We start from the raw sequence: 16,365 nt of genomic DNA on the forward strand, positions 1-16,365 counted from the left end.
GCTAGCAGGCAGGTAAGCAGAATATCAGGCAGGAATCAGACAGCAAACTGGCAGGAATCTGGCAGGTAACTGGCAACGGGACCTGAGGGCTGAAGCAGAGTAGTGAACAGTGCAACAACATTGCTCGGGCACCTCCATTTTGGAGGAGGTGCCTTATATATGGTGAAGTCCTCCGGCCATTGGCCGGGGACTCCTTAGGACGGCGCGCGCGGCCCCTTTAAGAGGGAGGGAGCGCGCGCGCCCTAAGCACAGTGGCCGGGAAGGAGCGCGCGCTGCCAGCAGAGCGGGAGGAGGACGCCGGGCTCGGAGCAGAGGGGTGAGGGGAACAGCGTCCCTGCCTAGCAGAGGGCAGGGACGCCGGCGCTACATAAATGCATGTTCACACAAGGCCATTAAACAAAGAGAAACCAAAGACAAGAAAAATACCCAAATGATTAAAAGTAAATATATAAATCGCACAGTGCAAAAATAATAATAAATAATAAAGGGTATTTAGTTAACATAATTTTGATCAAAATAATGTAAAAGCTGTCCCGCCACGTCACGGCATCCCTTGTGGGACAGTCCTAACTCTAATATTAAAAACCTTACCATTTGTCAATTGACATACATATGGACAAGGACAGAGAGACTGGATCCCTGGTGCAAGCATAAAACCAAGGCAGGATCAGCGTCCCAGCCCAGACAAAGGGCGGCCACACCCTTTTATAAGAAGAGAGCCCAGACACTAGGGAAATGGGGGAAGAAAGAGAAGAGGACATTGAGTTTAGTGATAAAAAACATAATTTTTATTAATTCAATTTCTTAAAAACTTGCATGCATAATTTAACATACAGTTTAAGATGTAAAGATGGGTACCCAGTGAGGGCCGAAGTGCCCAGGCGCACAGCACATACACAGGTCGCCGAGATCAGCTGCATTTATTGGACAAAAATGGGGCAGTACTTATAGCAGGCACTTTGCAGAGAAAAAAAAAAGGGGGGGGGGGAGGGGGGGTTAACATATATTGGTAGTCCATACAATATTACGTGCAGAGGTCCATGTAATAATCTCCCCAATGAATCATAAAGTGCAGGTGTCTCGCACAAAGAAAAATAAATAATGATAGTAGTAATCCATTCAATGTTCCATGCAAAAGCTCTATGCAATAGATTACCCAGTATATTGTATAATCACAGTCCCTGCAGTAATGTGCCACTAATGACAGGTGAGATACCTATACATGGGAGCCCCAGTAAAGAATGTATTAGTAAGGCATGCCATAAAAGCATGAATATAAGAGGAGCTCCGCCCAAAAGTAGAGAGTCAGAGAAACAGTCAGAAACAATGCATACCCATGTCTGTGCAGCCCGCACCAGGTCGTCAGCTTAGCCCCGAACGCGCGCTTTCGCCATATGGCTTCCTCAGGGGGCGTGGTTATCAGCATATTTCATCCTGGGTTTTAAGCTGCAAGGACCTTGCCCCATGTGCTCCTGCTGGACCAAGGGTGGTGTAGGGAAATGGGGAAGAGGTGACCTCCTAATCTGGACTAGCGTCACCCTGTCTCTCCCTAACGTCCCTATACAGCCTCCACAGCTGTCACCGATCACGTGCCTCGCCCTACTATCCCTGGCGTAAGGCTATAACTGGGAGTGGAAGGAGATGAGCACTAGTCAACCTCTGCTAGCACTCTAAAGACAAAAGGGGAAGACAACACAGGGGAATAACAACTTAGCTTAAGAAGAACTCCAACAGGGCACACGGCCTCAAGACTCCAGAGAGGACGAGATGCTGCTTCAGCCAAGTTCCAAGTAGAAATGAGTATAACCGGCAACGCCCACCTAGACACACCAGGTATATATACACCCAGACTAAAGGGAGGTAGTCGCTGGGTCCTAAACACAGCCTCCTATCTAGGCAGCTGTCTGCATTGCCAAACGTGGAGATCTCCTGCAAACCACTACAGGGCGACTGTCTGTCACCTCTGACAAACCCGTGACAGGACCAGGATGGGCACATTATTACAAGATGGGGACCAGTATGGGTACATTACTACAAGATGGGGACCAGGATAGGCACATTATTACAAGATGGGGACCACGATGGGCACATTACTACACACTGGGGAAACTACTACAAAAAGTTACTCAGAATTACTATATGGTGCTAATTGTAAGAAAAAAAAAGACTGTATGTGACCAATTAGGGGACACAAAAAGGAAATAAAAATTGTAAAACAGTAAACTTGTAAAAACGATAAAACGATAAAACGGAGAAGATGGAGACATTTTTTGACTATATTCTCCTCATCACACTTTGGATCACACTTTGATCAGTGTTTTATCTGTATAATCAGCCAGATTCTCTGGCTGGGGTTACACAGCGACTTTGGTCAGAGTTAGCTATGTGTCCTGCTACATCGCAACGCAATACAAGTGAATGGGGTTGCATTGTGACCCCGAGGATATTGGGTCCAACCGGTTTGATTGTTTGCAACTTTCTTTTGGTAGTCCCAGTAGCCTTGGGATTGCAATGTGACCCCATTCACTTGTAGTTTGCTGCAAAGTAGCAGCAACACCAGTGATTCGACATATGTCATGACCAAAGTCACCATGTAGCCCCAGTCTTACACCAACACATGACTTGTAGCATTGTGGCTAGTAGGCACATAGCAATCGTTGGCACTCCTTGATTAAGTCGCAGGGGTGCCAATGGGGTGAAATAAGGAGCCCCCTTTCTCTTTTAGCCATCTAGATGCCACAATCTCTAATGACAGTGGTATCTCGGAGGTTAAATTATATGCCTGTGGCCATTGCAGATGGTTAGTACCTGTGTTATCCTGCTGAAACCCGCTGTATCCTCGCACGTTGGGTTGGGAGGGGGTATTTTTTTTTTAATTTCCCAGCAAAATAAAAAGCCAGCATTTAGGATTAAAGTCCATAAAAACTTGAATAAATCGAAACAAACTTTCAAAGATTATTCTAAATTGTTCTCTTCAGCCCATGTGCTGTATACATTTTTCTACATGTGTGAGCACGTGATCACTAAGGTTATGAGAGGGGGTATAGCTCAGTGGTAGAGCATTCGACTGCAGATCGAGAGGTCCCTGGTTCAAATCCGGGTGCCCCCTTGAAGCACTTATTTTTCTTTAATAATACCTTTAGAAATCATTGAGTAAAAAAATAAAAGAGAATTTGTCATTCAGTAGTAAATATGTTGCCTAAATTGTCAAGCCACAGCACATACATCCCAGGGACTTTACACCTTGTCTCTTATGGGTCTTTTCTCTTATGGGTATTTTCTCTGATATTTTATCTTGCTGCAGTTGGTCATAGGGTTCACCATATTATTCTAATGATAGGGGGGTCATTGTACCTTAAAATTCTGATACCCTATCTTGTAATGTATTTCCTTCACTGAGGACATTGCATATAAACCTTCTCTGGTCATTTTGGTGTCCCCTGTATGGTATTCTGCTTTTTTTATTCTGTTTTTAATATTATGCTTCAATAAAGATAATTATTTTAATATTATGGATCGCTTCATTACTCAGTCCTTGGCACAATGAGTCTGGGTTATTTGTTGTGTTCACTAGGAGATATGTTACCAAAGTTGTCATAAATGACAATAATATTACTATACTAGTCTTACCACCAGTTACTAGAAGTTTATCCATATGCTTTGGAGCCTAAATACTCAGTCTATGGCACCTGCATCCCATGGCATTTATGCCTTGTCTCTTGGGGTTGTCCCCTCTTTTTATAGAGCAAAAAAACAAAAGAGGAAAACCAAACAAAAAAGTCAAGGATATACGTTTAATACAAATTTAAAAGACATTTAATGAATACATGGTTAGATAGGAGGGTGGCACTGCAGAGATAGGAGCTCACACCTACATACATACAAGGATATAAAATATAAAAAGTATCAACTCAATAAAAATTTTGCGGATACAAAGTAAAGTGCATGGTAGTTGGGGATCAAAACATATAATGCATCAAGGCAAAAAGCATATATATACCATAATTTTTTTAAGCAATTTCTTTTATATAAGAAAGATACAATGATGCACAGCAATGGTACCTTTAAAGGATTGTTACATAGATCTGATATATAAATACTTATGTATAATCCAAATGGATCACTAATAGGGAGAGTAAAAAGTGCTTGTGCAAAGTCAGGATCTATACTAGGAATTAGCAGCGGTAAAGATCTCACTTACTATCTGTAAGATCCAGGAGACATGTGTGGCGCCCACCCCGACATGCGTTTCGGCGTAAGCCTTCATCAGGGATGTCTCATCCTCGTTCCCCCACTGCTTTGTTCTCTGCTGCGAGTGTTCTGAAGTGCCACTCATCTCAGCGCAGCGAACATCATGTAGTGACGTCATCGCACCTACTGAGCTGAGGCATCAAATGCCAAGGAAGAATGATAGAGGAGGGAGCATTAGCTGACGGCTCCCTATTTAATCTTTGCTTTCAACTGTATCGGCATCCAGGGTGCAGATACAGTTGAACATGCAATCACAGGCGGGGGGACCCCTGGCTCATGGACCCCACAACAGCCGTGAGGCCTGCTGCCATTGGTGGTACACCACTGATGCTGCTACTTTTGTCTCTTTTTGTTATGTCATGCTTTAAATAAAGCTGCTTTGTTTTTTATACTTTCCGGTATTTGGTTTTGAGAAAACTTTATTGATACAGCCATGTGTGGATTACATGTGTTTTTTATCTGTGGATTTTCCGCATCTAATGCAAGTCTATGGGAAAAATTCGCACATAAAACTCAGCGTACCCGCAAGAGAAATTAAAGTGCAGCTGTTGGGAATTAATCTGATTATCCAAGGTATGAAATTCCAGAGAACATGTGCAACACAAGAAAAGTTTTAAATATTATTATTAAAGATACCGAATATATTTATTGGTCTACTGGTTAGTAGCTGTCAGGCCAGAGATTATTCCTGTTCTTGAATAAATCACATTTGTACAAGAAAACATTTTCCAATAAATGAAACCTAGTATGCTCATCTGTTGATCACATGCTCACATGATTGTGAAACTGAGAGGGGGTATAGCTCAGTGGTAGAGCATTCGACTGCAGATTGAGAGGTCCCTGGTTCAAATCCGGGTGCCCCCTTGATGTATCTGTTTTTCCTCAGTAATACATTCATAAAAGAAAAGAGAATTTGTTATTCAGTAGGAGATATGTTGCCAAAGTAGTCATAAATAGCAATGCTCAGTCCACAGCACCTGCTTCCTCACACCGTAGTGTTTTTTTTTTTGCGTATGTGGGGGTGGAGAAGGGGGTATCTGCTCTAATAGGTGCGGTACAGTTTCTGGTAAGCGCATGGCCTATGGTCGGCCGAGTGGATCAAACAATTGTTTGTTTTGGCCAGTGGTTGACTGAAAAACCTTCATTCTCTTTTAAAAGACAAGACTGATTGGACATATAGGATTTTTTATTGGCCACTGGCTCTGTCATCTGCTGAAAAAAATCCAACACGGCTGATAAAGGACCGTTTTACAGCACATAGCTCATGGGTCCTGCAGCTACAGTCTGTTTTAAAAACACGGGGTAAGAAAAGCACAGTTTGTTTTACTTTTAATAAACTCCAGCTGGGAATTAATCTTATTATCCAGGGTATCAAATTCCAGAGAAATAGTGCAGCACGAGAACAGTCTTTTTATGAAGAATACTATTAAACGTACAGGTTCTGTGTAATAAGCTATCGTTTAGTAGCTGCCAGATCGGAGATTAGTAACTCTCTTAAATAAATCACATACATGATGCAAGAAAACATTTTCCAATTGTTGCACTTCCTAAACTTCTGTACAGTCACAGGCCATACAAGTCACAGATAAGGGGGTATAGCTCAGTGGTAGAGCATTCGACTGCAGATCGAGAGGTCCCTGGTTCAAATCCGGGTGCCCCCTTCATCATGTTTTGATGCCATTTTACTCACTAAAACTAACCAAACAGAAATCAAGTTATGTGGGGGTCAGATTTATGGCGCTGGTGATGTATCAATAAACTAACCCCTATTATTCCAGGATTTATATGTCCATCAGTGTAGGAGGAGCCAGGGGAAGCTGCTTTATACAGGAGGCAGGGCTAGCCTCACACAAGGGCAGGCAGTGTGCGTGTCCACCTTCTACCGACTGTCACCTCAGCGGATCAGCTGCATAGAATGACGACGTATACACCTGCAAACTAGTATCCCGCATCTGACCGCCCCGCCCCCAGGGAATGCCTATACTTGCCGTTTCCACGGCCACCAAGGGGTTGGAAACATGCTAATTCCACATAGTGAACGTAAACTGACACTGCCCACCTGACACGGCCCTTTAACTAGTCACATGACCTTCGCTTTGCGTTGCAAGCTGCTTCGTTATTTCCGTTTCCGGCTCCGGTTTATGACGTCAGGTGTATGCTTACATACATGAAAACTGCCTTCCTGGAGTAAAACGAGGGTTGCCGGGGGTTAATCATGGGAGGAGGCGACCTGGTACAGTACTTTATATATCACTAAACCTATATTAATGATGTCCTGACCGCATACAGCTGACTCCTGGAGCACCAGCTATGGGGAAACTACTCCAGCTAAAATGATGGGGCTTATAGTTTCACTTTACTCTATGTATGTGTATACGCACACACAGCTAACATGATGGGGGTTATAGTTTCACTATACTCTATGTATGTGTACACACACAGCTAACATGATGGGGGTTATAGTTTCACTATACGCTATGTATGTGTACAAACACAGCTAACATGATGGGGGTTATAGTTTCACTATACTCTATGTATGTGTACACACACACAGCTAACATGATGGGGGTTATAGTTTCACTATACGCTATGTATGTGTACACACACAGCTAACATGATGGGGGTTATAGTTTCACTATACTCTATGTATGTGTACACACACACAGCTAACATGATGGGGGTTATAGTTTCACTATACGCTATGTATGTGTACACACACAGCTAACATGATGGGGGTTATAGTTTCACTATACTCTATGTATGTGTACACACACAGCTAACATGATGGGGGTTATAGTTTCACTATACGCTATGTATGTGTATAAACACAGCTAACATGATGGGGGTTATAGTTTCACTATACGCTATGTATGTGTATAAACACAGCTAACATGATGGGGGTTATAGTTTCACTATACGCTATGTATGTGTACACACACACACAGCTAACATGATGGGGGTTATAGTTTCACTATACGCTGTGTGTACTCTCTCTCTCTGTAGTCTAGCAGTGGTGGCTTCACTGTCCCCTCCTTCAGACATATTGTACATCAACAGGAAGTGAGAGCTGCGACTGCTCTCTTCCTCTTGATGTTAGATTTGTCTCAAGTAGGGGACAGTGAAGCCTGGCACTGATTGGGCACAGGTCTCACGTTACATAACAAGCCCATCTGAGCCCCGGGAACGCGAGTGTCAGCACCACTGGAACGGCACCAGAGGTGAGTATAGGTGTTTTTATTGTAATGGGGCCAAACTTGAGGAATGAGAAGGGTTTGTCTGAGTAGTGGATAACCCCTTTAAATACTGCTGTCAGTGATTGAGATCATCTAAATGCTCCGGCCACTGCTGTTAGAATCAGATGTTGCATATGTAATCTAGCCGGTCACCCTAGTGCAGGATATACAGTTTCTCCTCTTTTGCACAAAGGGGTTAAGCAATGTGTATGTTTGGCAACCACTGTTAGACTACAGAGGTGGCTGGTAACCTAAGCAACTAGCAGTAAACAAGATCGAAAGCAAAATTAATCAGCATGGGATGAAGGAGAAGTCTTTGTAAACCATAAATTGGAAAGGTTTTTCTCAAACGCTCTCTAACTATAACCATTAATAAACATTGGTGTAACCCTTTAACGGCCTTCCTCTTCTCCTCTCACTAACTTTTTTCAAGAGCATGTAATAACAGGCCAATAGTGTAAAATACTATGTAAATCCACCTGATCTGCTTTTCACGCAAGATATATATCATTTTTTGGAAAAATTTATTATTGTAGTTTTTGTTTATGACCTGCCCCAATGTCGGGTTTGTTAAAAGGACTGCCAATTAGCAGGGTCACAGCTAGGGGTGGGCAGTTGCCACTATAGAAAGGCTCCAGCAATCCTCTTTGACATAGCCAGGCTATTTGATACAGGGCCAGGACAGTGGACTGAACCTTTTGCCTGGTGAAGGAAAGTCTTGGGTTGGCTAGAAATGATTGATGTGGCAGCTGAATGCAGAATTATCCAGTGAGCGCAGGGTTTATGAATACTGCACCATTTATTTGTCTCAGTTCAGATACTAATCACAGACATGTATTTATCAATAAACCTTGTCAAACCTGTTTATTTCCTTAGAATCTGAAGAAGAGCTGGCATCCACAGACATTGCGCAATGTGGAGAAGGTGTGGAAAGCCGAGCAAAGACATGAGGCAGAACAGAAGAAAATCGAAGAGCTTCAGAAGGAGCTGCGGGAGGAGAGGGCTCGGGAGGAAATGCAAAAATATGCGGAGGATACGGGAGCTGTGAAGTGAGAGGCTGCAATGAGTGAGAATGCTGTCACCTCTGTGACCAGTCATTCTTACCCTTCTGAACTGTTAAAGTTGTATAATGAAGATGGCAAACAGCGATTCTCAGCACTTCTTTCCTTTTTTGATATTTCCCATGAGACAAGCAGTGTCAGATATGTCTGACAACTGTCTATCTTTACCCCTGTAGAGCTAAGAAGCATAGATGTCATCTACCAGACAAATGATTTCCAGCTTTTAAGAATATGCCCAATTGTGGCAACAACTTAAAGGGAGTCCGTCACCCCCAAAATTCATATTAAACCATTTATCGATTCGTATACGGGACTCAGCCCTGCACACACTTATAAAGCATGAGCCACAAGCACACAGTGTCTGTCTGAGCAGGTGCACTCTTATCCCTCTCTCCTGTCTGCAGCTGTCGCATGCTGCACATAAGATCACATAGTAAGGAGAGAGGGATGGCCACGTGCATGTGCGCACACAGTGTTACACACTGAGTGTGCGCTCATCTTTATCTCATGTCAGCAATGGCCGCCCGCTACTGTGTCATCTGGTGTGCAGTGAGTGGCCATTGTAGACAGGAGAGGGGGATGAGAGTTGACCTGCTCGGACTGACACTCTGTGCTCGTGGCTCATGCTTTGTCACTATGTTTAGGGCTGAGGATTCAATTCCGGCAGTGCTCTTAAGCCACCGCTTTCAATCAACATAGGGGCAAGTGCAGAGGATTGTATTTGAGGGGGCTGAATGGTGCGCTGAGTCCTTGGCCATGCCAAAGGTGCATCAAGGACCCATCATTTCCATGTCTTAAAAAATTATTTTTGCGTAAAATAAGTGAAATCTACAAAAACAGAACAACAAGAAATGGACCACTAAATATAACCTTTAATTTCAGTAAAACTCAAGAAACAATAAAGTATCATAGAAGGTGTGTGTCCAATTATATTCATATCTATGATCTATATGGGTCCATAGAATGATTGACAGGATATGGAATAAGGGGACTATAACACCCTAGTACTCCCTAAAGTGTCCCTACATGTCCGCAGAGGACATGTGTGTACGATATGGCACCCCCTCTCCTCGTCAAATATCCCTCAAGACCCTATTACACACCTGATCTAAAAGTGCAGTACAGGCCAATATCCTGGATGTGTGCCAATATTAAACCTATACAAATAGCAAACCATTGCCCATATTTGTAATAATAAGGATGTTACAAGCCAATGTATATATTTGCCAAAAAAGAGAAATCACTATATCCCTGAAACCATGAATTATGTGCACAAATGGTCAATGATAATCAGGGAATATATACGAACAGGGCAATATCAAGGATTTAAACACCAGGCAGGAGAAAGTATAGCATAAATAGCCATACTTATCTTGTAGAAATATCAAGCCTTATAGCAAACGAATCCATGTCCCGACGCACCCCCCCCTCCACCCCCCCCCCCACAAAAAAAAAAAAACAACAATAAAACATTGTGGTTCATCAGGGGATTAGATGGAAAAAAGACATGCTGTCAATGTAGCATGATCCTATGGCCGCAGAAAATAATGTGCATGCATCCATGTGTCTATCACCCCCCCCCCACACACGCACATTCACACGTCAGACGTAATTGCGGGGTGCCAATGGGTCGCTCTGACAGCCATGTAACTGCTTCTATGAAGGCCTGTGGCTAGCATTCATAGGACACCGTGTTTTTTATTATATGCTGCAATACTGTATAATTGCAGTATATAGTATAAGCGATTGGACAATCATAGTTCAAGTCACGAGCGGCGGGCGCGTGACTGTAAGTATGTGATTTGTATACATGTGGTCACATGAAGACTAGATGGCGCGACCTAACTCAATGCAAGTGTATTGAGTGAGGCCGGATACAGTCTAGTCGGAATGTGGCTGGAAGTATGCAAATCACATACTTGTGGTCACATGACCTCCGGCACCAGGAAATCCTGACAGTGCGCAGTGCTTGCAATGTGAGAATTCACAAGTCTGCAGTGACATAGTGACTCCAGACTTGTAGCCTAAGGCCGGACAACTCCTTTAAAGATGTGCAATATGTATCAAACATTGCACAACATTTTGATATGTACATTTACATTTGTATTTCCTGTTATCAGTAGCTGTTAATTTCTGGTATTAATGCTTTCTCAGAAAAAAAGATGAAAAGTTGGATTGGATGTACCAAGGGCCAGGTGGGATGTTGAACAGAGATGAATACCTTCTTGGACGCCCAGTGGACAAATTCATCCTTGATAAAATGGAAGATCCAGAATCGGGTCCTTCTACTGAGACTGGACTTCTCCCAGGGTCAATATTCAGTAAACCTGGAGCTGCATCAACCTTGGATATTGCAAACAAAATTCGTGAGGATCCACTTTTTATGATTAGGTGACTTTGGCTTTTGGAATATTCTGTGTCAATAGAATTTCTCAGAACCCAGTTCTGTGTGATCCTGTCCTGATAATCTACAGTCAGCAGATCACTATACATTATATAGAGATCCAGCACAGTGTGATCCTGTCATGGTAATTCACAGTCAGGAGATCACTGTACATTATATAGAGATCCAGCACAGTGTGATCCTGTCATGGTAATTCAGAGTCAGCAGATCATTCTACATTATATAGAGATCCAGCCTGTGTGATCCTGTTATGGTAATTCACAGTCAGGAGATCACTCTACATTATATAGAGATCCAGCACTGTGTGATCCTGTCATGGTAATTCACAGTCAGGAGATCACTCTACATTATATAGAGATCCAGCCTGTGTGATCCTGTCATGGTAATTCACAGTCAGGAGATCACTCTACATTATATAGAGATCCAGCACTGTGTGATCCTGTCATGGTAATTCACAGTCAGGAGATCATTCTACATTATATAGAGATCCAGCACAGTGTGATCCTGCCATGGTAATTCACAGTCAGGAGATCACTCTACATTATATAGAGATCCAGCCTGTGTGATCCTGTCATGGTAATTCACAGTCAGGAGATCACTCTACGTTATATAGAGATCCAGCCTGTGTGATCCTGTCATGGTAATTCACAGTCAGGAGATCACTGTACATTATATAGAGATCCAGCACTGTGTGATCCTGCCATGGTAATTCACAGTCAGGAGATCACTCTACATTATATAGAGATCCAGCCTGTGTGATCCTGTCATGGTAATTCACAGTCAGGAGATCACTCTACATTATATAGAGATCCAACACAGTGTGATTCTGTCATGGTAATTCACAGTCAGGAGATCATTCTACATTATATAGAGATCCAGCACAGTGTGATTCTGTCATGGTAATTCACAGTCAGGAGATCACTGTACATTATATAGAGATCCAGCACTGTGTGATCCTGCCATGGTAATTCACAGTCAGCAGATCACTCTACATTATATAGAGATCCAGCACTGTGTGATCCTGTTATGGTAATTCACAGTCAGGAGATCACTCTACATTATATAGAGATCCAGCACTGTGTGATCCTGCCATGGTAATTCACAGTCAGGAGATCACTCTACATTATATAGAGATCCAGCACTGTGTGATCCTGCCATGGTAATTCACAGTCAGGAGATCACTCTACATTATATAGAGATCCAGCACTGTGTGATCCTGTTATGGTAATTCACAGTCAGCAGATCACTGTACATTATATAGAGATCCAGCACTGTGTGATCCTGCCATGGTAATTCACAGTCAGGAGATCACTCTACATTATATAGAGATCCAGCACTGTGTGATCCTGTTATGGTAATTCACAGTCAGGAGATCACTCTACATTATATAGAGATCCAGCACTGTGTGATCCTGTTATGGTAATTCACAGTCAGGAGATCACTGTACATTATATAGAGATCCAGCCTGTGTGATCCTGTCATGGTAATTCACAGTCAGGAGATCATTCTACATTATGTAGAGATCCAGCACAGTGTGATTCTGTCATGGTAATTCACAGTCAGGAGATCATTCTACATTATATAGAGATCCAGCACTGTGTGATCCTGCCATGGTAATTCACAGTCAGGAGATCACTCTACATTATATAGAGATCCAGCACTGTGTGATCCTGTCCTGATAATCAACAGTCAGGAGATCACTATGCTTTTGGAAGTTGGAAGTCTTCTTGCATTTTCGTCCTTTTTAATCTCACCATTATTTTTTCTTTTAATCTTTAGGAAACGAGAAGATGAGAAAAGGAGAGAAGTTCTAAAGAATCCTGTAAAAATGAAGAAGATTAGAGAACTGGTATGTGTAACCTTTTTTTCCAGGATATCAATGTAATAATCGGCAGGCTGCCATTTAACTCGGTGCTGAATTCACACTGGCTATCTGTCCATCATGTCTGCATTGTTCCCACTACACATATGGTAGCTTGGAACATTTATCCTCCATAGTCCCACAAAAGGTCTTTGCCTTGATCAACTCCCATTGAGCATCCTTCATATGAGGCTCAAACAGACACAAACTGCAACTGACCACTCTTCAGGAACCCTGGGGTGAGGCAGGTGCGGCACTTCCAGGCTTCTTATACAGTACTACTTAGCTTCGGATAGCAGGTGATTATTTGCCTAATTCTGAACACCACATTGCCCAATGTTTGAGTCTTCAGTGTCTATGGGGATCTTGGAGGCACCAGAGCAATACTCACGCTCCTTCTTGCCAATTCACAGACTTCCGGTTCAAGTGTGGATAGCCACCAAAAAGATTTTTCAATTGCAGGACACAGTAGCGGAGTTGCCTTATGGCATAACACTGCTTTTCCCGAATTGCTACATTTTGAAGATGCTCAGTTTTAGTCGAACTTAGGGGTCAAGACACTGGCACAGGTATATATCCAGGGTGTTCTTGTTTCCTTTGATCAATGTCAACAGCTCTAACAAGTCCCCAGACACTCTTTCTTTATGCAACTAAAGCATGCCCTAAATACCCAGTTCCCAAACATTGGAAACGCTCTCATATCCTCATACCCCCAATCGGGAATCTAAGAAGCCAGGGACCCAAGGGGTTGATCTTTTTTATACACCAAGTTACTAAGCAGGAGATGCTCCTCATCACCATTGTTGGTTGAAGCTAAATGGAAGACATTAATACCCTCCCTTATCAGAGGAGGATTTGGAAGCCTTCACCTCCCAGCAATAGGTTTGACCGGTAATTAATAGCAAGCTAATCCAAATAGAGTCCATCAATGCTACCAGACAACCTAGCAGGTTATATAGAATGGGTAGATTTAACACTGCAGATTGCCATAAGTGTGGGGAAGAGGCGGCAGATTTTATACGCCTGATGGGTTATTGCCCTTCTATTGCAGACTTTTGGAAAGAGGTTATAGCATTCCTCATCGAGACCATACAATCTCCTGTATCACTCTGCCCTAAGGTGTGCTTATTAGGAATCCATGATGAAGAGACCTGGACTCACTACCTTTGCACTCTTCTTAGGGAAACATGGTTTGTGGCCTGCAAGGAGATGGATAGATAGAAGACCCCCACTAATTTCACACTTGGTCAATATGGTAAATATTGCCACTTCCAATGAGAAGTATAAAATATACATTATCTTCAAAACTTTGATAAGGCATGGAAGCCTTGGTTTGATTCCCCCTTGACTCACATTAGTCCCCAGGTGATGAAGAGTTCTCTCATGATAAAGTATGTTTTGGCTTTTATATCCTAAGTCATGTGACAAGGCTCGTTGGAGAGTCGATATTGACTTTTAGGATTGCTACTTCCTATAGGTGGCACTACAGTTCTAGTTCTCTTCCTCTCTGAAGACAAAATTTGCATAATAAAGTATGTAATATTTGGTGCCTGACATGGGTGTCTTATGCTTTTGGTTAAGATATTAGAACTATGGTGTCACGCAAGGTGTGGGAAAGACTAAGTGCAACTCTAAGGGAAGAGGGGAGGAAGCCCAAACACTAGGGAAAGGAGGAGTGGAGACCCCTAGGCAGATCTAGTATCACCCTGCCTACCCTACCGTCCCTATATAGGTTCCACATCTATCACCGAGCAGGACCCTAAGCCCTGGATGACCCTAGAGCTTGGCCCTAGATGGGGAGGGGTGAGCACTGGTCAGGCCCCACTACAAACTAAAGACAACAAGGGAGACAAACAAAGGGGGGAAAACTTAGCTTGAGAAGACACCAGAGGAGTAACGCCAACTGGCCTCCAAGGGCACCAGAGAAGAAGCCAGCCAACAGCTAGTGCTCCAAGCATGCACAAAGGTACATAGAAGTATCACCGGCAATTCCCTGCAGCAAACTAAGTGTTTTTAACTCCCAGGCAAGGGTGTGTCAATTAGTAGCTGGAGGGAGGTCGCCGCTGGGTCCTAACTAAAGTCAGAAGGATTAAGAAGGCATCTGTAATGCCAAGCGCAGTGACCTTCTACAGCCAGATTCAGAGCGATTGTTTATTACACCTGATACACCCGTGACATATGGTATGTTAAGGGCAAGGTTAACTTTGCCAGACAGTCTTACTGAGCAATGAGAAATACTGTTTGTTCTTTTGTTCTATGATATAACCTTGTTATATATATAATCTTTAATAAAACGAGTTTAAAAAAAACACATGGCTGCTAAAAGTCCCAGACAGATGGAGGGTCTATGACTGCAGGCCTAAAGATGTTTTTCCAGGACGTCCCTCCTGACAGCACCATAAGGAGGTCGTCCTTCATATCCTTGATAGGGACAGGAAACACACGAGATTAAAAGGCCCCTCCCTCCACCCTCACTCCAATGTTTTTCCTGTCCCTATCAGGGACGGACACAGAAGAGGTTACGTACCGGGAGCAGGAGTTCCAGAAGCCGGGCACAGGAGGATCGGGCCGGGGTCCTCGCACTCCTCCCCTCCCTCCTGCCAGGGTCCGGAGGCTGACACCCTGCTGAATCCAGGGGTCCCTCAGCCTTTTTTCTGGTGGGAGTGGAACCATCTTCCCCGCAAAGGGGGCTCTTGGTTCCGGCTGCTGCAGTCCTGCATACTTCAGCGTGCGCAAGATGGCGGAGACGGCACTTCCGGTTACAGAAGGAGCGATACGCGAACCTCTAGTAACCGGCGTGTGTTCCATGGTGGAACGCACTTCCGGAAAATTTGAAAAAAATGGCACCCAACTAAAAATTAAAGGAGAAACGCCCTTTTTTCTGACGATTCAGATGGAAGACAGGTGAGATCTATTTAAGGGGGGATGGGACTAAGGTCATCAGTCAACCAGCACACCAGCAATGGCAGATCAAACCACTGGTTGTTCTGACACTCTGACTGAACCTCCAGCCCAAGTAAGTCTACTGGGTACTTCCCCTTATTCCCATTGATATACAGTAGTAAAAGGCTTGTGCTTCTTGTCTTTTTAGGTCAAGGAGACACCTAAAAAAGACTCCTAAGAAAAGGAGATGCGCCATCTGTAACAAGAAACTACCGGACACATACGGAAAACAGTTATGCTCTACCTGTATTGCAAAACTTGTCAAAGAAGAACATTCCTCCTTCATGTCAGACTTAAGAGCCATAGTAAGAGAGGAAGTGCAGAGTACTGTCACAGACTTAGTCGTTCCACAAGCTCCTCAGGGTGCGCCCCGTCTCAAGAGGCCACGTCAGGAGCCGGAGTTTAGTTCTGGGGAAGAAGAGTTGTCAAATTTTTCTGCCCCCGATCGGGACAGGGAAGACTCTATCATTAACCCCCCAGAAGAGAAGAAAAAATATCTCTTCTCCTGGGAAGATACCGATACACTGTTAACTGCAGTAAGAAACTATGCAGATGCTTACCAACCATCATCAGTACAGGATGAGATGTTTGGGGGGTTGAGAACCCGCAGGA

The 16,365-nt window shown here is 43.5% G+C and overlaps 1 protein-coding gene and 3 non-coding genes across 5 annotated transcripts in view; all 4 read left to right on the forward strand.

The window, feature by feature from the left end:
• The first annotated feature begins 3,037 nt into the window (after positions 1 to 3,037).
• Positions 3,038 to 3,109, forward strand: TRNAC-GCA (transfer RNA cysteine (anticodon GCA)). The gene has a single exon. It is a non-coding gene; the product is annotated as a tRNA-Cys (tRNA).
• Positions 3,110 to 5,043: 1,934 nt separating this feature from the next.
• Positions 5,044 to 5,115, forward strand: TRNAC-GCA (transfer RNA cysteine (anticodon GCA)). Its single transcript has one exon. It is a non-coding gene; the product is annotated as a tRNA-Cys (tRNA).
• A 725-nt stretch (positions 5,116 to 5,840) lies between these two features.
• On the forward strand, positions 5,841 to 5,912 carry TRNAC-GCA (transfer RNA cysteine (anticodon GCA)). The gene has a single exon. It is a non-coding gene; the product is annotated as a tRNA-Cys (tRNA).
• Positions 5,913 to 6,330: 418 nt separating this feature from the next.
• CWC25 (CWC25 spliceosome associated protein homolog) overlaps positions 6,331 to 16,365 on the forward strand; it is a 36,546-nt gene continuing 26,511 nt past the window's right edge. For both annotated transcript variants that reach the window (XM_073683436.1, XM_073683437.1), the window contains exons 1-4: positions 6,331 to 6,484; positions 8,361 to 8,533; positions 10,700 to 10,936; positions 12,729 to 12,798. In XM_073683436.1, the coding sequence (XP_073539537.1) occupies positions 6,467 to 6,484; positions 8,361 to 8,533; positions 10,700 to 10,936; positions 12,729 to 12,798 (498 nt within the window). In that variant the 5' untranslated portion in view covers positions 6,331 to 6,466. The remainder of the gene's footprint in view (positions 6,485 to 8,360; positions 8,534 to 10,699; positions 10,937 to 12,728; positions 12,799 to 16,365) is intronic.

The sequence above is a fragment of the Phyllobates terribilis genome, unplaced genomic scaffold (genome assembly GCF_046119375.1).
Source record: "Phyllobates terribilis strain yellow unplaced genomic scaffold, ASM4611937v1 Scaffold_5__5_contigs__length_657084704, whole genome shotgun sequence".
In the NCBI taxonomy this organism is placed as follows: Eukaryota; Metazoa; Chordata; class Amphibia; order Anura; family Dendrobatidae; genus Phyllobates; species Phyllobates terribilis.